Below are 24906 nucleotides of genomic sequence, written 5' to 3'. Positions count from 1 at the left end.
TCAATCCCTCAAATCATTCAAGTAGTTTTCACAGTGGCAGCTTTTTTATGACAAGACTCTCCTCTTACAGTGCCAATGCCAGACATGATTTTCACCTAAAGAGATGAAGCGCTTTGCCAAAGGAAAAATATCTGAAGATGTAGCAGTTTGTGAGCTTGTGGCTTGATGAAGGGGTGCTAAGCCGTCTGCAGGCACACCGCAACATGAACTCATTATTACCGATTTCCACATTTTAGTAGGAAATTACATATCGCGAGGATAAAATCTGCTTAAACCTGTATTAAGCTGTAAATGTAATGTTACCGTATCTCCAAGGAATCGGCAGTATGCAGACCACTGCTCTGTAGTCCTGTGTGTGTGTGTGTGTACATGTGTGTGTCCGCGTCTGGAAAGCCCATTTAGATCTGTATGGACGAGGGAGAGAGCTGACCTTGGCCCTGCAGTCACTTAACACTCCTCAGAGAGAGAACCTAATGACCCCCATACTCACACCAAACTTGCACACCCTTGGCGTAACTATGTGTGTTTTGTGTTTGAGCCCACATGGATTTCCATTCATTTATGTGTGTGTGCATGCGTCATTGTCACTTTGTTTTCAGTTGCATCTTTACACCTTTTAAGTGCAGTTGTAGAGGCGTAATTAGTGTAATTCACACGCTGTTATGTCCCTTGTAAACTACCTGACTCTCGTCGACGAAGGCAGTCTGACACGGTTGGATGATAATGATGCGTTAAACCTCGAGAGGCTTTGTTTTACAGTTAAACACAAGTGAAACGAAGCGGTGTGTTTTCATGAAACGGGATCAAAACATTAGCTTTTTAAATGAAGTAGAGTATTGTTCAGTTAGCCTAAAGTAGCAGAACAAACATGTAGATCACAGCGATAATATTAAGAAGTCAGAATCCAGATTAATGTTTATTTGTGTTATCATTACTCTGAAGACGGCATCTCTCCACTTTATAATTTAATGTATTAAGTATTTTCCAGATTTCACAGTGTGGTCAGTAACAAATGGAGAGCTTCTGTTTGCCATTACTCGAGCAGCAGTGTCTGAAGCACGAGGATGTACTTTCAATCAGCCAATAGCTACAATATGGTTCTTCTCTGCTTGGTTTTGTGTGTGTGTGCATGCGCAGTGGCATCATGCACACCCCCTATATATTGTGGTTATGCCTGGTCTTAAAGTCCCCATATGGCACAATTTAAAGCACATGACACAGTGATCTCACACTGAGCGAATCGCCTGCTGCTCAGCATGTGGTTTGTGTGTGTGTGTGTGTGTGTGCATATGAGAGAGTGTATGTACAAGGAATGAGAGAGGTGAGAGATTTGTGTAGAACACGACAGAGGGAGGGAGATGAATGGATTTAAATAGAAAGGCAAGAACGGGGAATGAACGTAGCAATGTACCAAGGAAGTAGAAGTTGTGAAAGGGTGATCAACTCTTTCTCTCTCTCCCTCTCTTTCATTCTGCATGTGTTTCAGATTAGGGCTCATGATGACATCTCTCTGCCATAAACAGGAATAAAGTCAAACAGCCAAACATTAATTCCTAATGCGGTTTACATCTGCGCTGTGAATTGGGATGTGTGTGTATGTGTGTGTTTCAGATCTGTGCCTTTGACTTGAGTATAATTTATCTTTAGCCAAGCAAAGGGAGCCCTCTTTCTGGGTTTAGGATTAGCAACAAGAAACGGCTCCTTCCTTCCACTGAGGTGCAACTCATTGGTTTTTTTCTAATATTCAAACAAAGACTGCCCTCTAGTGGAAATTCCATGTATTGCAGCACACTTGGGCATCTGTAACTCTGTCTGCCGAAGTCATCAGATCAGAAATACTTTATTGATCCCCAGGGGGAAATTGTGATACGTTACATTCACTCTGATATATCGCACAGAGAGTAAGAAGAAAGTAAAAGTAAGAAGTGTGTAAAAAAATATGCATTGTGCTACAATGCTTTAAGGTGCAGTATACTTTGCAGGATATCCCTAAGAACAATGTTTAGACTCTTACAGAAGTAATCCACCTCAATCCTCACTTGAAGTGTTTGGTGGTGTATTTCTCTGCAGAGACTCTGTCCTCTGCCTTTCTGTGTTTGGGAAGTTTATGGCCGTGCACCCCCACAGCGCTCAGGTGAAGTCAGCCCTTAGGAAAAGGAAGCAACCAGGTGCCAGACCGCGAGCAAGAGGCATCCAAGCAACACAGTGCAGAGAAAAAAAAGAAGAAAAAAAAGGAAACATAGCAAGGCAAAACGCCAAATGTAATGAGAGTGAATCTCAGGGTGGCTTTTACTTTCGCTTGTAAGCTGTTAACAAACAGCAACTGTCAATCCTGCATAGTATACCTTTAATTCTAGTATGTAAAGTATATAAAAAATACAAAAATATGGGTATTATGCTTCAATGTATACAATTAGTGTGGGAAGTTTTTAGCATAATGCACATATTTTTTTCTTGCTCTTCCATTTGCAAAAGTGTGTTTTAACTGAGATATCTGTAACTAACCTTAAATTTCTCTCTCCTCTGTCCTCTGTTGTTGTTTCTATGTGTCAGGGACGATTTTGATGAAGAGGGATTCTGCCAGCCGTACAGAGGTATAGCCTGCGCCCGCTTCATTGGTAACCGCAGCATCTTCGTCGACTCGCTGCAGATGCAGGGCGAGATCGAGACCCAGATCACAGGTGAGATTGTCTGCAAAGAAAGAAATTAGTTTTGCTCGTACTTAAGAATCTCAAGAAAGGTCTAAATATACCTCTACTTTTACAGTAGGTTGCATTCATTCATAACATGCATTTTATGCCTGCAGCACTTTGGTTTTTCTTGAGAGTTTTTGTGCAATTTCAACTAGTCTAAACAGACTGGGTTTAAATGTGCTTTTTCTTAAGCTTCTGGTGACGATTCACTTTAAAGGGGTAGTTTGGATTTGTTTGGAATGGGGTTGTATGGGGTACTTATCCATAGTCAGTGTATTACATGCAGTGGATGTTTGTCGGCACGCCTTCAGCTTGGAGAGGCAGGCTGGAGTCAGACACAGAAGCAAAGCAATGTACTGCTGTGGATGGGGTCAGCAATAAAACATATTTTAGCCACCTAAAAAAATGCCATCTAAAAAAGTTAAAAACAGTTTGAATGTGTGATATATTGAGAGTATTTTTACTGCTTAACCTTTTTCATCAGACATCGTAAAGAGAGAGATATAAAAGCTTCATTTTCCTGTTGGAAATCACTATCTGACCTTAAAGTAAAGCAGTGAAAATATTCTAAATATAGAGTACACCTCAGCTGATGTAGTTTTTTTTAAGGTGGGATGATGAAGATGAGTTTTGTTGCTGCCCCCATCCATTGCAGCAGATTGCTTAGCTTTCATGTAGGACTCCAGCCTGCTTCTCCAGACTGGGGGCGTGTTGACTGACATCTACTGTATGTAATATACTATCAATGGATAAGTACCCCATGTAACCCCACTTCAAAAAATCTGAACTATCCCTTTAAGTTTAAACATCCTGTTACAAATATATGCACCTTAGTTGAATGCTGCCAGATCAGCAAAGCCTCACACTGTTTATAAGGACAAACTAGTTGTTCCTCTCTTGTGGCTGACGGCCAGAGGAAAGCTGACAGCTTGCTTTTATCCAGTGAGTTCAGTAGTTCAACCATCATTTAGCAATTCTGTCTTGACTATCCAAACCCTGCTCTCACACTGTATGTCTCCAGCAACCAGAGCTGATAGAGCATCTTTGTAAAACTGCCTTCTCCTCATACACTACATCAATGCAAACCGTCTGTGAATGAAAACTGCTTAGATCGTGAACTTTAATTAATACTGTGTGCTGTCGGAAGAAAACAGGACGTCACTTATTGAGTTTAAAGGAAGTTCAGCAGGGTCACCGCTCTGTATGGAGCACAAATGGCCCACATACTGTTTTGTACATGTCTGCGTCTCTGCTTCTGTGCTTTTGTTTTGTGTGTTTGCGTGCACATGTCCTCAGAGGTCAGTTTAATGTGTGTGTTATTGATTACATCCGTGCAGCTGTCAGCATCTCCCCTGAACAGTTCAGGGACAAAGAGGCCCCGAACTCAGAGTCTAATCTGAAACATCAAGGACGAGTGATAATTAAGATTTATGATGCGACACGGTCATAATAAGCCTACAGTCGGACTGTAAATCATACATTTCATACCCAGAACATCCACATTCAGTAGCTATTCACCCATCTTGGTTTTTAATATCACTTTCACTGATCTTCATTTTACTGGAGCAACATGTGCTGTCGGAGCATTTGGATAACAGCCAGCTTAAGTTATCCACATTTTAATGGCTTGTCTTCTCCTTCACCCCCCCACAGAGCTGCTTTACTGATAATCACAAGCACAGAAAAGCATATGTTTGCAATAACCGTACAGCATGACTATGAATCATACATTTACAGCTGCAGTTTTCATTGTCAGTCTCCCGCTTTGATCCTTCATGTGTTTAGATGCTCAAAAGTTAGCTATAAAGAGAGCAAAGGATCACTTTTAAATTCCTCTCGTCAAGTATTTTTGATGAACTTTGGAAAGAGTAACTAGCACTTTCGTTTCCCCTCTTTCCAGCGGCCTTCACCATGATCGGGACATCCAACCATTTGTCTGACCGTTGCTCCCAGTTTGCCATCCCTTCTCTCTGCCACTTTGCCTTCCCGACGTGCGACCGCAGCTCTGGGACCGACAAACCTCGGGACCTGTGTAAGGATGAGTGTGAGATCCTGGAGAACGACTTGTGTAAGACAGAGTACATCATCGCCCGCTCCAACCCCATCATCCTGAAGAGACTGAAGCTGCCCAACTGTGAGGACCTGGCTGCCTCTGACAGCCCCGAGGCTGCCAACTGCCTGAGGATCGGTATCCCCATGGCCGAGCCCATAAACAAGAGTAAGACATGGTCAACTGCTGACTGCATTATTATTATCACTGCTAATAGAGCTTATTATTATTACTGTATGAGGAGAGGCATCTCTGTGGCTTCTATTCTAACATTGCTTATTGGTTCATCCAGGTATGCTCCGATATTACAACCAACTCTATTGGCAAATTGTGGTGTGCAGATTATTTTTTGATTATTTGAGAATTATTTAGTCTATTAAATGTCAAAAAGTAGTGAAAAACACATCCATCACCACTTCCCAGAGCACAAAGTGACGCCTTCAGATTCCTCGTTTTGTCCAACAAACTGTCCAAAACCCCAGGATGTTTATTTTACTGTCATGCATGAGAAAGAAAATCAGTGCATCTGCACGTTTGATAACTGGAACCAGCTAATGTTTAGCATTTTTGCTTGAAAAATGAGCCAAATAATTAATTAATTATCAAAACAGTCAAATACTTTCTTTTGAATCAACTAACACTACAGCTTTAGCCAAACTCCAGAGTTGCCTGCAGAAAAAAAAATTATGATGCAAAAATTCACACTGACCCTTTCACAACCTTCATATTATTATTATTATTATTTGTGAATTTGATATTCTGTCAAAATAGTTGTAAAGATTTTTGGAAGCCATCAAAAAAAAATGTATATTTAACATCTTAACACACAGAGGAGACTAAATGTTCCCTTTAACAGATTATTCATCTCAAACAAGTTTGTTTTACTCAAAATAAATAATAGTTTCATCTTTTAAAGTTGATTTTCACAGTTTATATCAATGAATAGGAAAAAAACAGCTAACTATCAAAAGAAAGGAGTAGTACACTTTGAGAAATTGTAAATTAGATATGTTTAGTTGTACAAAATAAGTCAACATTAAAACCCAACTGTTAGGAGAATGACTAGCAATCAGCTTTTTATTGGTGTCTAGGATGTAGTCTAACATAAAGTGTGTGCATGAAAGCAAACGGTGATGACTTAAAGGAAAAAAATTTAAGGTTGGCTTGCGGGAGGTTGATTAGGACTTGGCAAGCAGAGGCCCGCTGAGTAGCCGGCCCACATGGAGTCTGTGAAAGACATTCTTGTGAAAGTTTTGTTGTATGTAATTGGTAAAAAAAAAAAAAAAAAAAAAAAAAAAATTCTCTGTAGACTCTCTGTCAGTCCTAACCCTTACCAGCAGATCAACAGAGAAATACTTTGCATATCTGACCCTGTGAATTATATGTTAAGCTCCATCCATTACCGCATACTCTAAAGAAAGAAGGAAAGTGCGAGCCTAATAATAATAATGGCATACTAGCCAAACTAATGATGCCTTCCTCTCCTCCAGATCACAAGTGTTACAACAACAGCGGGGCAGACTACAGAGGGACAGTCAGCATGACTAAATCGGGTCGCCAATGTCAGCCGTGGAACTCCCAGTATCCTCACAGCCACACCTACCTGGCCGTCCGCTACCCAGAGCTGAACGGAGGGCACTCGTACTGCCGTAACCCTGGGAACAAGCTCGAGGCCCCATGGTGCTTCACGCTGGACGAGGGGGTCCGCATGGAGCTGTGTGACATACCTGTCTGTGGTAAGAGACTAGAATGTGTTGTGTATGTGCTAATGAGATTCACATTTTATGATCGCCTTCATCTGTTGTCCAAATGTCCCGTTATGCAAAATCTCACAGTTTTTCTTAATTTCCAAAGTGTGTTTTGACAGTATCTGGTGGTGATTTACACTTTTAAATGATCATTCTTATTCTGTCATTCAGTTATTATCAGTATACCACAGGGCTGCAACTTATAATTATTTTTGTGATTAACTATTATTTTTTTGGATAGAAAACTTTTTTCTTATTTATTTTTTTTTATCAGGAGTCCAAAACCCACAGATATTGAACTCTTTTCACATCAGAGAAATTGTTCAAATAATGAATTGATTTATCAAAATTGTTGCAGTCATATAATGAACTACAGTATATAGCCTGTCTGACATTATTCCTCTCGCTTCACCCATCCCACAGACCATAAAGACAAGTCTGGCGGCAGCAACATGGAGATCTTGTACATCCTGGTTCCCAGCGTGGCGATCCCACTGGCCATCGCCTTGCTCTTCTTCTTCATTTGCGTGTGCCGCAACAACCAGAAGTCCCCCAGACCTCCTGCCCCTCGCCAGCCCAAACCGGTCCGGGGACAAAACGTTGAGATGTCCATGCTCACAACTGCGTACAAGCCGAAGGTAGATCAGTCACAGCACATGACACTGCGGTGGTGTGGTGTTTTCTCTAGATCCGTGTTTGCACAAGGAATAAAATTAGAGTAAAATTAAACATACAGACTTCCATATCCTATGGAAAATTTAAAAAATAGCATGAGCACGTACAAGTCAAGTCTGATGGACTCACTGACTGGACAGATTTCATGATGTCATCCTGCATCATCAGTGCTATACGGATTCATGAATCAAATTCTGGAGACTGACAGCGAGTCAAAAAGAACTCAGGAGAAATGAATTGATTATGAGGGTTGTTCAGTTGTTATTGGACCATGTACTGTTTGCCATGTATAAATACAAAACAGGATAAACATATCAAAAGTATAAACTTCCTGCCATCTCACTGCTTTAGTCCTGCTAAAAACACACTCACAAATACTCACACAGCATTCTGGACTCTCCTGTGTTGGATCTAGATCAGTGCTCTGTTGCTGTGTTTGTCTTTTTAAGCCATGAGAGCAGACTGAGTCAGGAGTCAAAACACTGGCACAGCCCCTCTGTGTGTCAAGTGGGATGCGTCGCAGCATGCTGGGGTTACTGGCTTCAGTGTGTGTGTGTGTGTGTGTGTGTGTGTGTGTGTGCGGTGGTGAGGAGGGATGACCTGTCTGAGGCGGAGCTTCAGATCTCTATCATCTGTGCTCAGCAGGTCCAGGAATGTTCGACTGCAGCTCTTTTCCTCTCTGTTTATTTCTCTCCCACTGTCTCTCTTTCCACATCTCTCCGTCTCACTTAATCCATCTCCCTTTGTTGCTCTTCTTCTGTCTCTCCCTCCATCCCTTCCACCTCCTTCGCTCTCTCCTTCCTCCCCTCCCTCTGTCACAGCACCTCTTTGTAATGTAGATCATCGAGCCGCTGCTCTGCCAGCCAACACGTAGCTCACACTAGGATCTGTATCGTATTTCTTCCAAGGTTGCACACTCAGTCATATCATGTCTGTTTATCTTTTTTCCACATAATTTCGGTGGTGTTGGGAGGATTATATAGACAGCGTGTCTGTTTGTGCAAAGCAGAGCTGATGCTCAAGGTAATGTGTATAATATTACCATCACCAGCTATAGAAAGAACCGCAAAATGTCACAGGAGTGTCAGAAGCCATTAATATCTCTGGTTTATTTAATTTTTTTTCTTTTTTAGCCATGGAACAAATGTTTCACCGACCTAAAAAGGGAGTGTTTCCTTGCTGCATTTAGATGACGGCCTTGTATCTGCAGAGAGTCAAGGATACAGGAGATCAAAGAAATCTTTTCAGAGTGACAACCATGCAGTTATGGAATTATACAGTGAATTTCAAATGGTCTTTGTGGACAACGAGGGCCTGAAATATGGTTCACACATATCAGATCGCATAGCCATCCATTTTGAGATTTCAAAACTTAAAAACAAAAAGCTTTACAGAAATGCAGTTCTCACGTCTGTTCCCAGTTTATGCATCTAATCTAGGAGCAAGACAGTTTGGGTCATTGAGGATTTGCTTTTGATTTTTACCTTAAAACCTTTTTAATGAGTCATAAAACTTTAATTATACAGTAATTTACTGCCAAGCTGAATGTCTCTCTTATCTACAACTTTGTCTTGGTGAGACTGTTACCCAGCATGCTTTGCTGCAGGGTCATCCAGGGGCCATTGCCCGTGACAATCCATTTAGACACACATAAACACACACACAAACCTGCGGTGGTGTGAGGAGGATCTGAGGGTTTGGGTGTGGGGAGGAAAGAAGGGGTGAAACAAACCCATAACTAAAAACATCTGTGCCTCTCATAACATCAGCAGGCCCCCACACTCACCTCACACACACACACACACACCCACACCACCCCCCTCAGAGCTCATACAGACGTGTGTGTCTCTTCACTGCACACAGAGGAATTTCATTATTCATCTCAGAGTTCCTGGAATCTGGAAATCTCTGCCAACCTCGCTTCACCTTTTATCTTCATGTACAGTCACTTACACACACACACGCACACACACACACACACACACACACAGCTACTCTCACATTGTAGAGCTGTCCAGGTGATCTCAGCAAGAGTGAGATCACTTGGACAGCTCTAAGATGTGAGAATTTAGTTCAAGTCCTGGATAAATAACCATATGAAATGGGACAAACAACTCCTGCACACTGTTTTGTGTGCTCGCATGCGTGTGCACACACACACACGCACACACATGCACACACACAGATTGCTGGTAAAATCTTGATAGTGTATCTCCTAGTCGTGGTGTATTCATGTAACAGGGACAGTGCACAGCTACTTAGCTGCATCAGAGTTGCAGAGTTAGCTGCCCAATGTATTGTGGTTTTGCTTCAATTACAGTATTTGTTAAAATAATTTAAAAGAAACAACTTAGCACTGATAGTCGCATTTTGTCAGATATATTTCTCATTGATGCCCACATTTATTTGCTGTCGCACTACCTCATTATTCCTCATGTCATCATAAACAAATTAAATATTTTCCTTTCATCAGTTTTAAATTGTAACTTCACATTTAATCCACTTTTTTTAAATTATTAAATTCACATTATTAGATTACTTTATCATGCTATCAGTTAAACCTAATCCCACTCTGTAGTGTTCATTAAAAGAGTCATAAATAAAGAAATCAGCTGTCTGGGTTTGAATGCATTTGCTGAATTGTTACAAGGGCACATTCAAGTTACAACACGGCAGTAAGTTGCTCTTAAATTAAGACGCAGATTTCATCAAGTCCAGCTGAATTATAAAAAGTTTGTCCTGTTGGATTTAGCTGTATAAACACACCTCTGGTCTGCATCCTACTCAGAAAGAAAAAAATTGGCCTCGCTCATAAAGACAGCTGTGGCTTTCTCTGTTATTTCTGCAGTGTATTTTGCACTTTTACTGGCAGAAGAATTAGGTGCTAACTCTTCCTAAAGGCTGCTAACCTGTCAGTTACATGACGTTTCTAAGCTGAGAACGTGTTGCCAGATTTCACAGTTTTCCCACATTGCTTTCCAGAGGCTTAAATGGAGTCATTAGGAGATGATGTAATAAGTTGAGTATGATTATAACAATTATCAGCTCTCTGGGCTGTACTTTTTTTTACAGCTCAAACACATATCTGATGTTACATTAGGCAGTTCGCCTGCATCAATTTAGAAGCACCAATGTAAACCTCATGTCAACATGTCACTTTTCCATGCGAGGATAATGGTGAGGAAAGAGTACAAAGAAAATAATGATCTAATTTTTTCTGTCACAACTCCACTGATCTCACTTCTTCTGTTTTTTTTTTTTCTTTCCCACCTCCTCTTCTTCTCCCTGCAGAGTAAGGCCAAAGAGCTTCCTCTGTCGGCTGTGCGTTTCATGGAGGAGCTTGGAGAGTGCTCTTTAGGGAAGGTCTACAAGGGTCACCTGTATCTGCCGGGCATGGACCAGGCGCAGCTCGTGGCTATAAAGACCCTGAAGGATGTCTCCAATGCTCAACAGTGGAACGACTTCCAGCAGGTAAACAACTGATCCCTCCCTCCACAGCTTAAAAAAGACCTGTAAACATATACCATTGGTGAGGATATAGATGCAAAAATGAACCCGTACAGAACCCTTTTAGGCTAAATAGGAAGTCATTTTTAAAGACGTGCTTCTAACTGGCAATTGTGTCGGGATCTGGTACCAAAATAATCAACAGTTTTAAAATATAACTTTCCCAGTGGAAAGGTCCCTCTTCCCACAAGACTTGAAGCATGACTTGGTGTATTTCCACAGAAGGTAAACGTAGTGGGCGATGCCAGACTGTATATGGCTGAAAGTCGCTTGAAATAGTTCCAAAAATAAACTGTGACTACTGGCAGATTGTCCAGGTAAATTTAGATGTTGAAGTAGGCTGAAACAGATGACTTGTAAAAACATAATCCTCCCTTTCCATGCACAGAGAATGAGGCTGACCTGGACTGCCAGCATTTAAAGTGATAGATGCAAAGATTGGTATTTTAGGTTTGAAACACTCAGCCCCAACAAACTTCTGACAGCCACCTTTCAAAGCTGCAATGTTTCTAACTGAAAAAGTAGGCTAGAAGTCTTTCCCCAATCATATTTGTTTAAAAGAAGCTCCTTATTAGGTACTTTTTGTTTCCCAACACAGGAGGCTGCAGTGCTGACAGAGCTGCAGCACCCGAACGTGGTGTGCCTGCTGGGTGTGGTGATCCAGGAGCAGCCTGTGTGTATGCTTTTTGAGTTTTTGCCCCAAGGCGACCTCCACGAGTTCCTCATCATGCGTTCACCGCATTCTGACGTTGGCTGTAGCAGCGATGAGGATGGCACGGTGAAATCCAGCCTGGATCATGGAGACTTCCTGCACATGTCCATACAGGTGGGATATGAAAGCAGTTTTAAATCTCCATATTTATTTTTACATGACATGTTTCTCCATCCACCTTGCTCTGTACCAAATATACTTCACAGCTTCTTCCTCCTTAAATGGTTGTTTTCTTTCTGACTAATCAAACCCAGGTGGCTGCTGGGATGGAGTACTTGGCCAGCCACTTTTACACACATAAAGACCTTGCAGCTCGGAACATTCTGGTAGGTGAACAGCTCCACGTCAAGATCTCTGACCTGGGTCTCTCCAGAGAGATCTACTCCTCAGATTACTACTGTGTCCAGCCCAAAACTCTGCTGCCCATCCGCTGGATGTCCCCAGAGGCTATCTCTTACGGCAAGTTCACCACAGACTCTGACATCTGGTCGTTCGGAGTTGTTCTGTGGGAGATCTTCAGCTACGGTCTGCAGCCCTATTATGGCTTCTCCAACCAGGAAGTGATGGAGATGGTGAGAAAGAGGCAGCTGCTGCCCTGCCCTGAGGACTGTCCACCAAGGTATGAATGAATTATGAGAGGGTGATACCAACGTAGTGTGACAAAGTCCACAAAACTTGCTGTATCTTTGTTCTGAAGGTTAGGTTTCAACCAGACCTAGAGTTGTCTTGCTTTGGTCTGAGTCAGGGACTAATTTTGTTACAAAGTTGCATAATTGCCTAGAGTTGGTTCGTGTTCTCATGGCAGCATTTACAAGCGGACCAGATCAAATGCCTTGCGCAAGAAAGCTGCTTTTAAATCGTCAGAATTACAGGAAAAATCCAGGAAGTAAACAAAACGTTGAAGAAGAGTACACTAGCAAGTCAAACCATACAGTTTGAAAACGAGGCGTGGCTCCAACTAGAAAACAGTGTCTTGATGCATTGGATGCGGCAAATGCACATATTAAGGCAGTACAGGAGGAGGTGCACATTAACAATCCTCTGGGACTGTAACATGCTCATGTTTAACCCAAACAATGTTGAATGTGACTGCAGTTGATTCGGATCGAGGTCAGAACATGTTCTCACCACACCAGAGTTTGTCTATAACTGGACCAAGACCACCTTTTCAAGAAGGTCTCGTTCCGGTTGTTTTGGTGCACACCCGAGTGCGATTGCTGTGTTCACACCTGCCCAAACGTACTGCAGTTAGGGGGCAAATGAACTTGAGCTCGATTGAACCAAACCAAATAGGGCAGATGTGAAAGCACCCTCATGTGGCAGCATATTTTCACCTTTAGTTTCCTCTTGAAGGCCCTTACCTTGCTGTGTTTTAAAGGCCACAGCTATTGGTTTTCTAATCAGTAATTCAAAACAAACACTGATTTAATATCCAAACACTTAAAACTCCTCAAGTCACAATCACAAAGGGGGGAATCACAGCTCTTAAATATTTGTGATTTCACATCTCTCTTTTTATCATGAGCAAAACCAGTTCATTTCAGACCTTGTAATTACCTGCATACTTCCATGCACCCTTTATGTTGAAATAAACTCATCCACTAGATGGCACTATAGGGCAGAATCAGAAGTTTCTGACAGCAAGAAACATGGCCCCTTTAATCAGAGTCATCCAGCACCATCTGTCCCCTCCCAAGAGCCATTAACCCAGCAGTGCCAGCAGCTCCACCAGCACAGTGGAGAAGGTCGTCTATGAGGCCATTAAATACATTTCAACATGTGGTTGGGGAGAATTCTTCTCACTAAATTACTTCTACTTCTTCAGCTGGCTTTAAATGGCAGACTAGGCGCTTGTGGTGGATTGCTGCCTCACTCTGTTTACACTGGTCATTTTAGTCGGCGCCTGCTGGACTTAATCCTTTGATACAGACCTGTTGTGTGAAGAAAGTCAATACTTTTCCTGGCAATTTGGCTTTTGTTAAAGCTCTCCCCTAACAGCCCTCTTAAGGAGTACGCCTCCATGCCCAGTTTGGCCACTTCATCAAACAAGATCTTCCTTTCTTCTGTATACAGCCGGCACCGAAGCATCACATGCTGCATGGTTTCCATCACTTCACACTCCATACATTTCCCATCCTGGTGTTTCCCTACCAAGTGTAGTCCACTCCACAGCCCACAGTGCCCCTGACTTAATCTAGTCAGCTTGATTTCATCTTCTCTATTTAGCTTGGCAGTACTGTGTCCATTAACCCTAGGCTGAATGAAAAGAAGCCTGCCCTTTTGCTGCTCCTCCCACTCTCTCTGCCACTGCGTAATGACTCCTTCTCTAATTTAATTACCACCCTCACTCCTACCAGTAGAAACCCTGGTATCTGTACTTTCTCGCCTTAGTGCAGTCTCATTTCCCACTATTCCTTTCATGGGCTGGCACCCATAAGAATCCCACTCGAGATCCCTGATGGTCTTTTGACCCATCTGTATAAATTTCTGATTCATTCATTCGCCTTTTTTTAAAAATGTCTTTGTCACTATACTCCTCCTATGATTTCTGGTTGTACTGCTCCATAACTTTTAAATAAATTCTTACAATTTCCTGATAACCAACAAACTCTGTTGTCTCTCAGGTTTTATGGTTTGATGACTGAATGCTGGCAGGAGGGACCATCACGTCGAACGCGCTTCAAGGACATCCACGCCCGCCTGCGATCCTGGGAAGGGCTTTCATCCCATGCCAGCTCCAGCACACCCTCTGGTGGTGGAGGCAACGCCACCACCCAAACCACCTCACTAAGCGCCAGCCCCATCAGCAACCTCAGCAATCCCCGCTACGCCGCTGCTGCCGCGGCTGCAGGGTACCTCTACCCAGCACAGGCTATCCCCACACCGGGCCAGATGGCCCCGATTCAAGCCTGGACGCCCATGGCTGTTACGCAAACCCACCAGCGCTTTATCCCCGTCAATGGATACCCCATCCCGCCAGGATACGCAGCTTTCCCAGCCCACTTCCCTCCCCCGGCTCCACCAACCAGGGTCATCCAGCACCACCTGCCCCCTCCCAAAAGCCGCTCACCCAGCAGCGCCAGCGGCTCCACCAGCACAGGTCACGTCAGCGGAGTGCCCTCCACCACGGGCTCCAACCATGACGCCAACACGCCGCTGCTCTCCCACTGCATCATGCCAGGGAGCGGCGGAGGGCAGGTTCAGGTGTACGGACAAGTTTCCCAGAAGGGAGTGGGACAACTGGACCACGCATCACAAACAGCGCTGCTTGCTGCTGATTCTGATGTACTGATGTACAACGACTCGGTCATCACCGCAGACCTGTAGATAGATTAGAAGATATTCACACTCTTTCTGCTCGGGACCCACATCTGAGGTTTAGCCTCTCACCCAGGGACCCAGTCTAACAACTCTGGTCACATGGACCCTCAACAGAAACTGCCCTGTACGCACATTTGAGTGTGCGAGAAACACTGCCGCAGCTACACAAGTATATACACAGCTGACTCTCTAATGCCTTATTGTTTAAAGCATGTGTACTTACCACCATGGTGTGAAAATGTTGTGTTATTATTTTAACCTCTTTGTAAATACGGTACATAAGTCCTGAATGAATGAGTGAAATACAAAGATATATATTCAAAAGAACTTTTTATTAAGGAAAAACTTTAAAGGTGAAAAGGTAGCAAGTCCATCCTGCGTTTGTGTCACAGTCGGACAAGAAGTTCCTGTGTCAATGGACTGTTTCATGCATGATGTGAAGGAAACACTGACACTCATACCATGACTTTAAGGTGCCTTTTAGCAGCGATGTGACTTGCTTGTTTCTTGACGTGTAAAAACACAAAAAATGTGTGTGTACATTTGTTTGTACAGTAAAAGAAACAACATTTAGCGAGCAATAACCGAGCGAACAAAAATGGGAACAGCAGACTGAATAACTGAGAAGCTAAGCAGCTTTTTCTGAGAAAACCAGCGCGGTGGCCTGCCTTTTGGGTTTCATGTAGAGCAGGCAGACAGCTACAGCTATGTGACAGCTCCCCACTGAAACAGCTTGAATTAAGACAGATACAGGTGATAAGTCTGTTACAAATGCTCATCCAGGCACTGAGATTCGGCGTTTTCACACAAAATCCCTTCAGAAATGACACCTGAATGTTTTTTGCGAAACCTCAACATGATTATTTGACACTTTTGCAACATGGTCACAAGCCTCTTTGCCTTTTTCAAATGTCAGTACACGACTTCCCAGGCGGAGGAACACGGACATACTTCTTATTGGACAATAAACTCTTCATCCGCCTTCTTTCTCCCCCCAATCCACTCTCTATCACCCTCACCTGTTTCCCCCCACCCCCTTCTCTCCTCTCGTACCGTCTTCCAACCCTCCCAGCGGACATGGCATCTAACTTCAAAAGCTGGACAGCACAGCGCTCATATCCTCCACAGTTTGACTGGACCAGTCTCAGGGCACAAACATTTCACCACGCGAGAGCTGGAGTAAATTTACTGTCAGTGATGTAAAGTTAAAATTTCACCCTCATGAAAGAACAATTTTATTGTAAATTGGATATGGAGTCTAAATTTTTTATGGGAGGGTTTTTGTAGTATTTGAATTTTGAAGGAACCTTTGAGGAAGATTTTATTTAAAGGACTCGTCTTCATGTCTGTGTCCTTTCACTTTCCTGTTTTTCAGCATCTGTGTTGTGCATAAAACACCTTTCAGGACACGGAGGAGAGAAAGTACTCAAAGTGTAAAGGCTGATGGTAGATAATGTTACCACTACAAAAATCAGCCTCATGAACATGAACCAAACTGCCTATAAACATTATGTTTGAGGTGCTTACATGTATGGCCACTCTGTGCCTGAACCGAAGAATGTTTGACCTAATCGAGGATCAATTTCATGAACTGGGTACAGACTGTATCACAGTGTGCGCAGAGATTTTTGGTTCTATATCAGTAAATGATCAATTGCAGCTTTTAAAAGCAAAAGAACACGATGAATTTGCCGATGAATAGTTTCTTGTGAGTCTCTAAAATCACAGCTGTTTTTATATTTCAACACGTCCAGCAGCAGGTAATCATATATTTACAAGAATATTCTTTTGATATGAAGAATTAGGTAAATGATTGATAATTCTCAGTCCTGTAATCACAATCACACAAATAATGCCTCAGCTGTTATTATGATAGTTGAACAGAAGCACAGTTAAATATGAAGCTTTTGTTGTGAAGAAAAAAGGCATAGAAACAGCTGCAGTGAAAGAACAGTTTGTGATTTTAGTTCCCTTCTCCTGTACCTTCTGTGTAGTAGACAATCATTGGGTTTGAATGGTCGTTAAAGTGTCCCAGACATGTTGCACTCTGCTGGTTTTAAAGGTCCATTGTGTAAGATTAAGGGGGATATATTGGCAAAAATGGAATATAATTTTAAATGTTAGTTTTCTTCAATGTATAATCACATGCAACTAAGAATTGTTGTGTTTTTATTACCTTAGAATTAGCCGTTACATCTACATAGGGAAAGTGCCTACAGGGATGGCCATGTTGCGCCACCATGTTTCTACAGTAGCCCAGAACAGACAAACCAAACACCGGCTCTGTATAGGATCATTCATGGTTTCACATTGGCCACTGTAGTTTGCATTCCCTCCGTGATGAGACCATTGGAGTCAGACTGCTTTATTCAGTGTTTTTACCATTTTAAAAGTTTGTTTTAACAGAAAAAAGTGAGTACAAATAAAGACTTCTACCCAGGAGAAGCTTCAGCTGGTTGCAATCCACAATCCTCACCACTAGATGGCACTAAATCCCTCTAAATCTTACACACTGTTCCTTTAACAGACTTTAAGTCTATCACTCAGTGGTATTTGCTAATCTAGAATGACACAAGGGTACTCTGATAACTTTTTACTGTGGATGTGTAAAGCAAAAAGTGCAGTGAAAATGGCTCGTTCTCTACAGTGCCTTCTTTTTTAATAATAGGGCTTTTGAGTTGACATTTGTGGAATGTAGATAGACAAGTCTGTGTTCAGTATTTAGTTCATGTACCCTTAAACATTTCAAACCATGGCTACTTTCTGATATCACTACAACTGCAGACTAAAATCAAAATAAATCAGATTTTATTAGATTTAGATTTTTAGCATTAGATTTTAGACATTAGACTTTAGCTTTAGTTTAACCTGAGATAATTTATTCAAACCAGTTTTGGTCGACAGAAGCCGATAGTCTGCCATTAGCAAAATGAAGGGAGAAGATTGTTTTTGTTCCTCATGTCAAACCGAGTCCAAGATTATTTGAATGGTTTTAAGTTAATTTTCCCATTGAGGTTTTATTTCATCGCTGTCTTTCGTCTCTTTGTATTTTTGTTCCTCTGAAGCAGACTGAGCTACCTTTGCGTCTGAGTTTGTACATGTTCCATCCAGCATCCAAGGATTTATGTGTACTAATATAGCAGTGCAAAAACCACTTGTACACAAGACTGTGAATCTTAATCAAGTCTAGATATTTTTGTATTTGGCAGGAAAAAAAAAGTTTTTTGAATTCTAGATCCATTCTTAAAAAAAAAAAAAAATACAAGTACATTATATCTTAATAACAGTGTACCCGTTGCAGGTTTACATGCTTATCCTTTTGACCAAGAGAGGCCTTGTCTTTTGTATTTTGTCTGAACATTTTTGCACAGATGTTTTGTATTGCAAAATCATTTATTAAATGATGTTGTTTGGTTAAAATTGGAGACAAAATGATGTATATTCATGGGCATTTAAAGCTAATTTGTGGGGTTTTATTTGATTTTGCCTTGGTGATCAGAATTGTAATGGCAGTTTTAATCCACTGGGTGTCACCAAATTACCATTTCTGTGGATTTAATGAAACTTGTGTGCCTCAATGTTGTAGTGGCCACAGTTGACCAGGTGGTGGCGCCCTTTAGCTATGTGATCAGTGTCGGCATGAGCATCATAACAGCTGGAAATAATATTAGTCTAGCTAGAATTGGGCGAAAATGGAAAAATGACTCCAGTGTGTGTGTGTGTGTGTGTGTGTGTGTGTGTGTGTGTGTGTGTGTGTGTTTACTGCCCAAACTCTCATTTTGCACACTGAATGAGCCAAAACAGTTTAAAGTGAAGCAGAGAGGCTGTGCGTATGTATAGTATGCCAAAAAAAGATGTAATTGCTGTACATATACGGGGATGATTATTTGTGCACAGGGCCCTCTGGTAATTAAGTTGTGTGTGTGCACATAAAAGCAAAACTGTAGTCTAGAGAAGAAGAAAAAGAAGAAGAAGCTATTAGTGTTGAAACAGAATTTGCCTTTCTGGAACAGTTTGTATTATGAAAATGTTCTGCGAGCAGCAGCAGCAGACTAGTAAACTCCCATGACTTCTTCATTAGAGGCACAGATAGCTCTGAAACTATTGGATATGATTTCTCCCAAGGCAAGAACAAAAATCATTTGCTGTGCTTTGTAAGTGCAACCGCAGAGAGTGAGAAAGAGGAGGAGGATGAGAAAAAGGGAGGCATCTGTAGTTGATAGACTGCTGTGGAGCAAGAGAGACACACATCTGTTCTGATCTGAGCTGTCAGCATCATGTCAGTGTCAGAGACTCAGAGTCACTCACATCCTGGAAGACATTCACATCCAGGATTGAAACTCTGAGCAGATTTTGTCAGACAGAATTCCAAACTTGATATGAAACTCACCCCCCTGTGCATAGTTTTGGAAATGAACAGGTCAGAAGACTCCTGGGTTCAAACTGATGTCAGTTTAGTTTATAGAGAACGTGTGAATGACTATATTTGGGTTGCAAGTAATTTCTATTTTCATTATTGATTAATTTGTCAGTTTTTAATTTTTCAGTCTGTAAAATGTCAGCAATAAAAATCCCCATCAAGTTACAACATGACTTTTTATATTGCCAACAGTCCAAATTCCAAAATATTAACATTCCAATAACATAAAACAGATGAAAGCATTTTTTTCTTAAATATCTCACATAAAACCAAAAAATATTTGGCTTTTCTTTTTACCTTGATAAATTAACCAAAATAAGTTATCAGAATTCGTGTTAATTTATTTCCTGTGGACTGACTAATCATTTATTGGCCAAACATATCAGTCCCTGTATTTCAGTGTATTTTTTGATAGCTTCACTGGTTTAGCAGGGGTGTGTTCCGAATTGCACACTTTGAACTTTTAGTAGGTACTGCTGTTGCCCTTAAAAAATACGCACTGTTGCATCCAGTATGCACACAATCGGGACGTACTACTTCCTCAAACCATTACGCCCCGAACTTTGATCTTTTTACTTGTATATCCATTACCATGGAGATAAAATAAAATGCGGTTCACCGAGCTTGCCAGAGACGGAGAGCTTGACAGCTTGACAGCTCATTGAAAGCTGTCAAGCTGTCATCTGTTTGTGGCTCAGTCGATGTGACGTATTGTCCGCTGTGCAGAGGATTGTGGGTCAGAACAACCAGAAAAGCATGCTGGCTTGCATACTGCAGAATCAGACCAGATGTAGTAGAGCATCCTGGTATTTTTGACATACTGCATTTGACATACTATGTATTCAGACATACTAAATCTTTTTCTGGCATACTATATAGTATGGTAGTATGAATATTGGAACGCACAGCAGGTGTCTATTAGACGTGGCTGTGGTTTAGGCAGATGGTAGGAGGCAGGTTCAGCACTGACATGACACGTGGGGTTGGTGCCACTGACTATCAGTGGCACCTGTGAGAGAACTTTGGAGGCCTTTGACCTGGACGGGGCACACCATGAGGAAGACGCCACAACATACACACCCACTTCTCCACACGACATGCCCACTTTACCACAGGACGAACACACTTCAGTCACATCTAAATGTTGCGTTGCATATATAAACGCAACACTTTCGTTTTTGCTCCCATTTTTCATGAGCTGAACTCAAAGATCTAAAACATTTTCTATACACACAAAAGACCATTTCCCTCTAATATTGTTCACAAATCTGTCTAAATCTGTGTTAGTGAGCACTTCTCCTTTGCAGAGATAATCCATCCCACCTCATAGGTGTGGCATATCAAGATGCTGTTTAGACAGCATGAATATTGCACAGGTGTGCCTTAGGCCGGCCACAATAAAAGGCCACTCTGAAATGTGCAGTTTTGCTTTACTGGGGGGGTCTGGGGGGGGTCAGAAAACCAGTCAGTATCTAGTGTGACCACCATTTGCATCACGCAGTGCAGCACATCTCCTTCGCATAGAGTTGATCAGGTTGTTGATTGTGGCCTGTGGAATGTTGGTCCACTCCTCTTCAATGGCTGTGCGAAGTTGCTGGATATTGGCAGGAACTGGAACACGCTGTCGTATACGCCGATCCAGAGCATCCCAAACATGCTCAGTGGGTGACATGTCCGGTGACTATGCTGGCCATGCAAGAACTGGGATGTTTTCAGCTTCCAGGAATTGTGTACAGATCCTTGCAACATGGGGCCGTGCATTATCATGCTGCAACATGAGGTGATGGTCATGGATGAATGGCACAACAATGGGCCTCAGGATCTCGTCACGGTATCTCTGTGCATTCAAAATGGCATCAATAAAATGCACCTGTGTTCGCTGTCCATAACATACGCCTGCCCATACCATAACCCCACCGCCACCATGGGCCACTTGATCCACAACGCTGACATCAGCAAACCGCTCACCCACACACGCTGTCTGCCATCTGCCCTGAACAGTGAAAACCAGGATTCATCCGTGAAGAGAACACCTCTCCAACGTGCCAGACGCCATCGAATGTGAGCATTTGCCCACTCAAGTTGGTTACAACGACGAACTACAGTCAGGTCGAGACCCCGATCAGGACGACGAGCATGCAGATGAACTTCCCTGACACGGTTTCTGACAGTTTGTGCAGAAATTCTTTGGTTATGCAAACCGATTGTTGCAGCAGCTGTCCGGGTGGCTGGTCTCAGATGATCTTGGAGGTGAACATGCTGGATGTGGAGGTCCTGGGCTGGTGTGGTTACACGTGGTCTGCGGTTGTGAGGCCAGTTGGATGTACTGCCAAATTGTCTGAAACACCTTTGGAGACAGCTTATGGTAGAGAAATGAACATTCAATTCACGGGCAACAGCTCTGGTGGACATTCCTGCAGTCAGCATGCCAATTGCACACTCCCTCAAAACTTGCAACATCTGTGGCATTGTGCTGTGTGATAAAACTGAACATTTTAGAGTGGCCTTTTATTGTGGCCAGCCTAAGGCACACCTGTGCAATATTCATGCTGTCTAATCAGCATCTTGATATGCCACACCTGTGAGGTGGGATGGATTATCTCGGCAAAGGAGAAGTGCTCACTAACACAGATTTAGACAGATTTGTGAACAATATTTGAGGGAAATGGTCTTTTGTGTGTGTCGAAAACGTTTTAGATCTTTGAGTTCAGCTCACGAAAAATGGGAGCAAAAACAAAAGTGTTGCGTTTATATTTTTGTTCAGTGTAATTGGGAACCACTGGTATAATCTTTAATGATGCATTGCATTTTAGAACCTCATATTTGCTTAAGAGTTGAAACTGTCTGAAAAATGTAGAGCAGTAAAAAGTACAATAAGAAATGTAGAAAGCACAAGTTTTAAGTAGCAAAATGGAAATACTCAGTACCTCAAAACTGTACTGAGTCCAAGTTTCTACCAATGCTAAATGGACATAAGCAGACCTGTCTCACCCTTTGAATGATAGGTGTAGTGGGGACAGGTGTGTCCTGTCTCAATACTAAAATGGCAGGGTTACTTCCTGCGATCAGACGGTGTAACAGAGGATGACCACTCCCATGACAGTAGAGCCCCAAGGGCGCTCTTTGCTAAAGGAGCCTCATTAAGCCTTTTAAGTTCAGGGTGTAATGGGCTGTAATGGGCTTTGAAAGTAATGGAGAGGCCAAAGAAGAGAATGAGCGTGCTTCTGGCTTTGAGAGAGAGATGGATGAATAAAAGGTGGAAGGAGAGGGATACAGGTAAAGCGCATTGAATGGCCAAGAGGGACTGTGCGTGACTTAGAAGTACAGCATAAAGCAGAGGGATCATCAGGGTGAAATGTATCGGCTTTACTATGAGGTCCTTATGGACACGGCTTGTAAAAATTGAGGGAGGAGTGGGATCTGGCTTCATCTGGGCTCAGTGGGAGGATCAGGAGAGCAGTTTAAGGATGGAAGTGAAATGTTCAGAGGCTTGAGATCCAAATATTAGACACAATATAATTGTGTGTGTGAGCTCTGGCATGGGTCATCATATAAGTCATGCAATACAGATAGTGATGATATAACTGAGAGAAAAACCCCAGGTTTCATGAAACTATTCGAAGAGTAATATATGAGATTAAATGTAGGAAACCACATAGTCATTCAACAGTTTTGAAAAATTTTAAAACCCTTAAAGTAAAGTACAGATCCGTTATCTGCAAAATTTATTCTTGTAGAAAATGATCAACCTACTGAGGGCTGGATTCAAAATCACACCGAAAATCAAGTGAAAAATTGAAATGCCTGTATGCACCCCTGACAATGTCTGGGCATGCTCCTGATGACTCAGCAGATGGTGTCCTGGGGGATCTCCTCCCAAACCTGGATCAGGGCATCAGTGAACTCCTGGACAGTCTGTGGCCGTACTTGGTGGCGTCAGATGCACTGATACATAACGTCCCATAGGTGCTCAGTTGGATTTAGGTCAGGGGAATGAGAGAGCCAGTCAAAGGCATTAATGTCTTCATCATCCAGGAGCTGCCTACACACTCTGGCAACATGAGGCCGGGTATTTACCTGCACCAGGAGGAACCAGTCGCTCTGAGGATTTCAACCTGGTACCTAAAAGCAGTCGGGGTACTGTTGGCTATGACATGGAGGTCTGTGCAACCCTCCAAGGATATGCCTCCCCAGACCATCACTGACCCACTGCCAAACAGGTCATCCTGGATGATGTTACAGGCCGCATAATGCTCACCACGGCGTCTCCAGACTCTTTCACGCCTGTCACATGTACTCAGTGGGAACCTGCTCTCATCTATGAAGAGAACAGAGTGCCAATGGCGGACCTGCCAATTCTAGTGTTCTCTAGTGAATGCCACTTGAGCTGCAAGGTGCTGGGCTGTGAGCACAGGTCCCACTACAGGAAGTCAGGCCTTCATGCCACCCTCATGGAGTCTGTTTCTGACAGTTTTGTCAGAAACATGCACACCAGTAGCTGGAGGTCATTCTGTAGGGCTCTGGCAGTGCTCCTCCTGTTCCTTCTCACACAAAGGAGCAGACACTGGTCCTGCTGCTGGATTGATGCCCTTCTACTGTCCAGCTCTCCTCATGTAACTGCCAGTCTCCTGGTATCTCCTCCACGCTCTTGAGACTGTGCTGGGAAACACAGCAAACCTTCTAGCGACCACACATATGGGTGTGCCATCCTGGAGGAGCTGGACTACCTGTGCAACCTGATTGGGCTGCAGGTACCACCTCATGCTACCAGTAGTGACAAGGACACTAGCAGAACACAAAACTAGAGAAGAATCAGTCAGGAAGGATAAAGAGAGAGAAACTGTCTGTGGACATCACATGTGAAACCATTCCCTTTTTGGGGGTTGTCTTGCTTTTGCCTCTCCATTGCACCTGTTGTCACTTTCACTTGCACCAAAGCAGCTGAGACTGATCCACAATCACTTGTGCTTCCTAAATGGACAGATTGATATCCCTGAAGTTCAACTGACTTGGAGTTATACTGTGACAATTAAGTGTTCCCTTAATATGTTTGAGCAGTTTCTTTCCCATAGAGCTATTTTTAATTACTTTATATATTTTTGGGTAGTTGAATCTTTTGTATTTTCGTCATGTGTTTTTTATGTAAACCTTTAAATTGGAAAATAAACTAGTAGCTTAACTGCAGCTGTCTTATTATTATGGTGAAGTAAAACTCTTAGTAACAAAAAGTATCCCAAAACTGAGCTTAAGCACAGTACTCGTGCAGAAAACCGGATGATGGAGCCCTCCTGGTTGTGACAACTGAAGGCTTCCACTCTGACAATATGATGACTGAAAGGAAGGGATACAGATGTATGTTGAGGGAGGGGAGAGGCACAGAGAAGGATACAGTTTCACCGTCCTCTCGCTCTTCCATGGCGGCGGCGCTGGGAACCTCCAACAAGCCCCTGATTGTTTGGGAACATGAGCTGTTTTTGTTGAGGGGCTGACAGGCGCTTGACCTCTGCTGTCCGTGCTGCAACATACTGACCTTGAAGAGAGAAAGTGAAGGGAAGCCTTTGAATGCCGACAATTGAACTATCACTGCCTTGTTTAATTTCCCCCAAGGGCCTTGACACAGCTAAGACAGGTCACGTGGACAACAAAGTAAATCTATTAAAAGTTTGTTTTCCTTGTGACTGTCGATTATTGGGTTTCTTTTTTTAAAAAAGTATATTAGCAACTTATTTGGGCTTTAGCATTTAATTTTTAAATGTATAGATTTGTGAATTTTCAGATGT

General features: G+C 42.6%; 1 protein-coding gene across 2 annotated transcripts in view; it reads left to right on the top strand.

The window, feature by feature from the left end:
* ror1 (receptor tyrosine kinase-like orphan receptor 1) overlaps positions 1–19260 on the top strand; it is a 161555-nt gene extending 142295 nt beyond the window's left edge. For both annotated transcript variants that reach the window (XM_078168953.1, XM_033622706.2), the window contains 8 exons: positions 2554–2681; positions 4594–4911; positions 6234–6479; positions 6915–7129; positions 10458–10637; positions 11272–11499; positions 11640–12004; positions 14010–19260. In XM_078168953.1, the coding sequence (XP_078025079.1) occupies positions 2554–2681; positions 4594–4911; positions 6234–6479; positions 6915–7129; positions 10458–10637; positions 11272–11499; positions 11640–12004; positions 14010–14712 (2383 nt within the window). In that variant the 3' untranslated portion in view covers positions 14713–19260. The remainder of the gene's footprint in view (positions 1–2553; positions 2682–4593; positions 4912–6233; positions 6480–6914; positions 7130–10457; positions 10638–11271; positions 11500–11639; positions 12005–14009) is intronic.
* The last annotated feature ends 5646 nt before the right edge of the window (positions 19261–24906 follow it).

Source organism: Epinephelus lanceolatus, chromosome 6 (assembly GCF_041903045.1).
Source record: "Epinephelus lanceolatus isolate andai-2023 chromosome 6, ASM4190304v1, whole genome shotgun sequence".
Taxonomy (NCBI): domain Eukaryota; kingdom Metazoa; phylum Chordata; class Actinopteri; order Perciformes; family Serranidae; genus Epinephelus; species Epinephelus lanceolatus.
This window is presented reverse-complemented; position numbering and strand designations above follow the sequence as displayed.